The sequence below is a fragment of the Poecilia reticulata genome, unplaced genomic scaffold (genome assembly GCF_000633615.1).
Source record: "Poecilia reticulata strain Guanapo unplaced genomic scaffold, Guppy_female_1.0+MT scaffold_936, whole genome shotgun sequence".
Classification (NCBI taxonomy): domain Eukaryota; kingdom Metazoa; phylum Chordata; class Actinopteri; order Cyprinodontiformes; family Poeciliidae; genus Poecilia; species Poecilia reticulata.
Genome location: NW_007615677.1, coordinates 1 through 3039, shown reverse-complemented (window position 1 = coordinate 3039; position 3039 = coordinate 1). Strand labels below are relative to the sequence as shown.

At 42.7% G+C, this 3039-nt stretch overlaps 1 protein-coding gene across 1 annotated transcript; it reads left to right on the top strand.

The window, feature by feature from the left end:
- Window positions 1-646: 646 nt before the first annotated feature.
- Window positions 647-2862, top strand: LOC103461284 (anoctamin-7-like; the record flags this gene model as incomplete). Its single annotated transcript, XM_008403600.2, has 7 exons — window positions 647-1293; window positions 1374-1528; window positions 1625-1732; window positions 2050-2186; window positions 2275-2332; window positions 2426-2536; window positions 2620-2862. Coding segments are annotated over exons 1-7 (1008 nt in total), but the record flags the coding sequence as incomplete, so codon positions are not given.
- Window positions 2863-3039: the final 177 nt, after the last annotated feature.

The window sequence follows — 3039 nt, the reverse complement described above, 5'->3', positions numbered from 1 at the left end:
CGCTTTGGACTATTGCCTTAATAAAAGAAAAAAACAGTCAATTTCCAAATTTTTGTTTGATCATTTACTCAACGCATCAGATCTCTATGAAGGAGGTCTAACAAAAAAGTCATAAGAAGTACTGTTTTTAAAAAACACACCAAAAAGGCTTCACACTAAAGAGACCAAATCTGAACTCTCTATCTGTCAAACATGGTGTTGACAGCAGTATCCTATGGGAAGAATGGAGATAAACACAGGATGTAGGACATGRTTAAAAGTCTCTCAACGTCTCTCTGCCCGGCTTTCAAACCGTAGAGCCAGACAGAAATGAAGAGGAGCGGCAAAAGCAAATGAGGCTGTCATCAGCAGAAATTGAGCTACTGGCATGTCAGGAGAGTCATGAGACCATCATTARGGCTGAAACAATTAATTGGATTAATAGTGTTGAATTATTATTGAAATAATCATCAACTAACTTAGGAATCCATTAATTGTTAACTGGGGTATATATACTCAATATATAGGCCATTTGCTGAATGGTTTTCAGGCAATAAAATGTTTATTTAAAAAAATTAAATTGTTTATTTCATACTTTTAATGTATTTCTAATTCTTGCATAGCAAAGACCCAAAGTGGTCAAATGAAAAACCAGCACAATATCCCAATATTTTTTTTAATTATCTGATTAATCGTCAGAATAATTGATAGATTAATTGATTGCTTCAAGATTTGGGGGTAGAGGTTTTACTTTCCAGCTGGACAAAAACAATGAGCTCAGCTCCAGCACTGCAATAGGATATTTAAGATAAAAATACATTTGTCTCAGAATAACCCAGTGAAAGTCCAGACTCAAGTTCGGTTGAGAATCCGTGGCAAAACKYGACAATTTCAGTCTCTTGCTGCGCAAAGCTGGCAGAGACGGATCCCGAAGACTCTCTGCTGTAACTGCAGCAAAAGGTGACTCTAGAGAGGAGGGAGCTCRATACAGAGGCAGAAAAAAAGCCAGGATTATTGTTATTTTTTTTTACATGTTGCAGTTGTAAGCTACTTTGTGTTGATATAACACATAAGACTCCAGGAAAATATGTTACAGTTTGAGGTTTTAAGTTGACAAAATGTTAATAAATGACTTAACACTGCAAGTTAAATGTTTTTCATACTGGCCAAACGACGTTCCTTCTCAGTCTTCAGCCGCAGCTTCAAAGTGCCACGTCCACGGTGATGATCCGATTCATTTGCACTGCATCACAAGAGATAACCAAGCGGTCTCCAAAATGGGCAACTWCTTCAGAGATGGGCGAACTAAAATTGGTACGCATCACCACCCGTGTTGTTTTGAATCTTGTTTTGGCTTTCAGTTCATGATTTTAGAGTTTAATGTTGGCTTTCAGATTTTGTGCTGGTGTGGGAGATCCGGTCACGGGGCAAGCAGCGAGGGAAGGGGAAACGCAACGGGAGCTGTGAGGATGGGGAGTCTGCACAGCTGGCAGAGTGGAGGGACAAGTTTGTCCAGAACCTCCAGGCTGCCGGACTGCTACTGGAAAAGGTGCTGCTGTTTATTTTGTTAGTCCAAGAGGACGGTCACAATAAATTTCCTTTAACGTCACTCACCAGCTTTTCTCTTTCCGCTCTCTCCGTTCAGGAGGAATCTGCAAATGAAAAGAAAACCATACATTTTCTTAAAGTCAGCGCTCCCTGGGACGTGTTGGTTTACTACGCTGAGGAGCTTTGCCTCCGAGCTCCACTGCAGGTCAGCATTTAACAGGACCATTTAAATATCTGTGTCCCTTYTTTGGAAGCAAATTCATATTAATCCCTATTGCTGTGGAGCACACATTCATTTGCTACAGAGAGAAGCTACTATAAGAAAGATAAAACTTGTCTTTTTATTAAATGTACTGCCTCCCAAAACTCTTTATATCCCCTTAACCTTTCCCAGGGTTTCTGTAAGCTTCACTAACTCACATTTAAGACTTTTTAAAGACCCATGTAAGAGCACTATGAATGGAATTTAAGACCTATATCGCCACAAAAAAAGCAAATCGTTAAGTCTCTCGTGATTTCCAGGCCCAGCAACACCTGGACCTAAACACATCTTCTGTGGTTCTAAAAAGACTCTGCGTACCCAACATAATGATGGAATCGGTGCCAAACAGGCCGCTGGACTATTACACCTGTGCCTTCCGCAAGTCAAAGATGAACAGGTGAGTTCCACTTGACATCAGCGACCCCCGAGCACATCAGATTCAGACCCAGTGTCTGCATGTTTATGAATGAATTGCTTTTATGTAGATTCCTCGGCTCCGGAGACCAAGACGGCTACTTCACTAATACTCAGAGACACCAAGTTGTAAGTAACACTCCTGTTACCACAAAGCGGTGTTTGTTTTGGGATGGTTGTGTTTCCCTCATCCCACAGATGWAGTTTTGTGTCTTAACGTAGGTTTATGAGATTCTAGCTCGGACGGTGTACGGCAAAAGAAAGAGGACGGAGGTTGGCGTGGACAGACTGGTAAATGAAAGGGCCTACACGGCAGCTTATCCTCTGCATGAGGTGAAGGATTGTTATCTGCTGGGTAATGTTTGCTTTAGCTGTTTTTCCCTCTCTAATCAACCTCGTTTTCTGCCTTGCAACAGGGTCCTTTCAAGCTTCCGAGCCACAAGATCCATCCTGACGAGCTCAACCAGAGGCAGGTCCTGCACTACTACTGGGCTCGCTGGTGCAAATGGTTCAAGTACCAACCACTAGATCACATTAGGGAGTACTTTGGAGAGAAGATTGCCCTCTACTTTGCTTGGCTAGGTATGAAATCATTCTTATTTTTGGAAATACCTGAGTTGCTCTGTATACTTGTTAGCAGTGGCGCAAAAAGTGGGTATGCAGGGTATGCAACGCATAGGGGCGCAGCACCAGAGGGGGMGCCAAAAYCCCGTCTRGAGGGGGCGGCGCGCCGATGACGYTTTCTCATACACTTCACCTCGCGCACATAACGAGGTAAATGTAGCGAGTTTTACCCTTCACGTATCGTCGCCTGGGCGGGAGGGGCGCCGATTTAT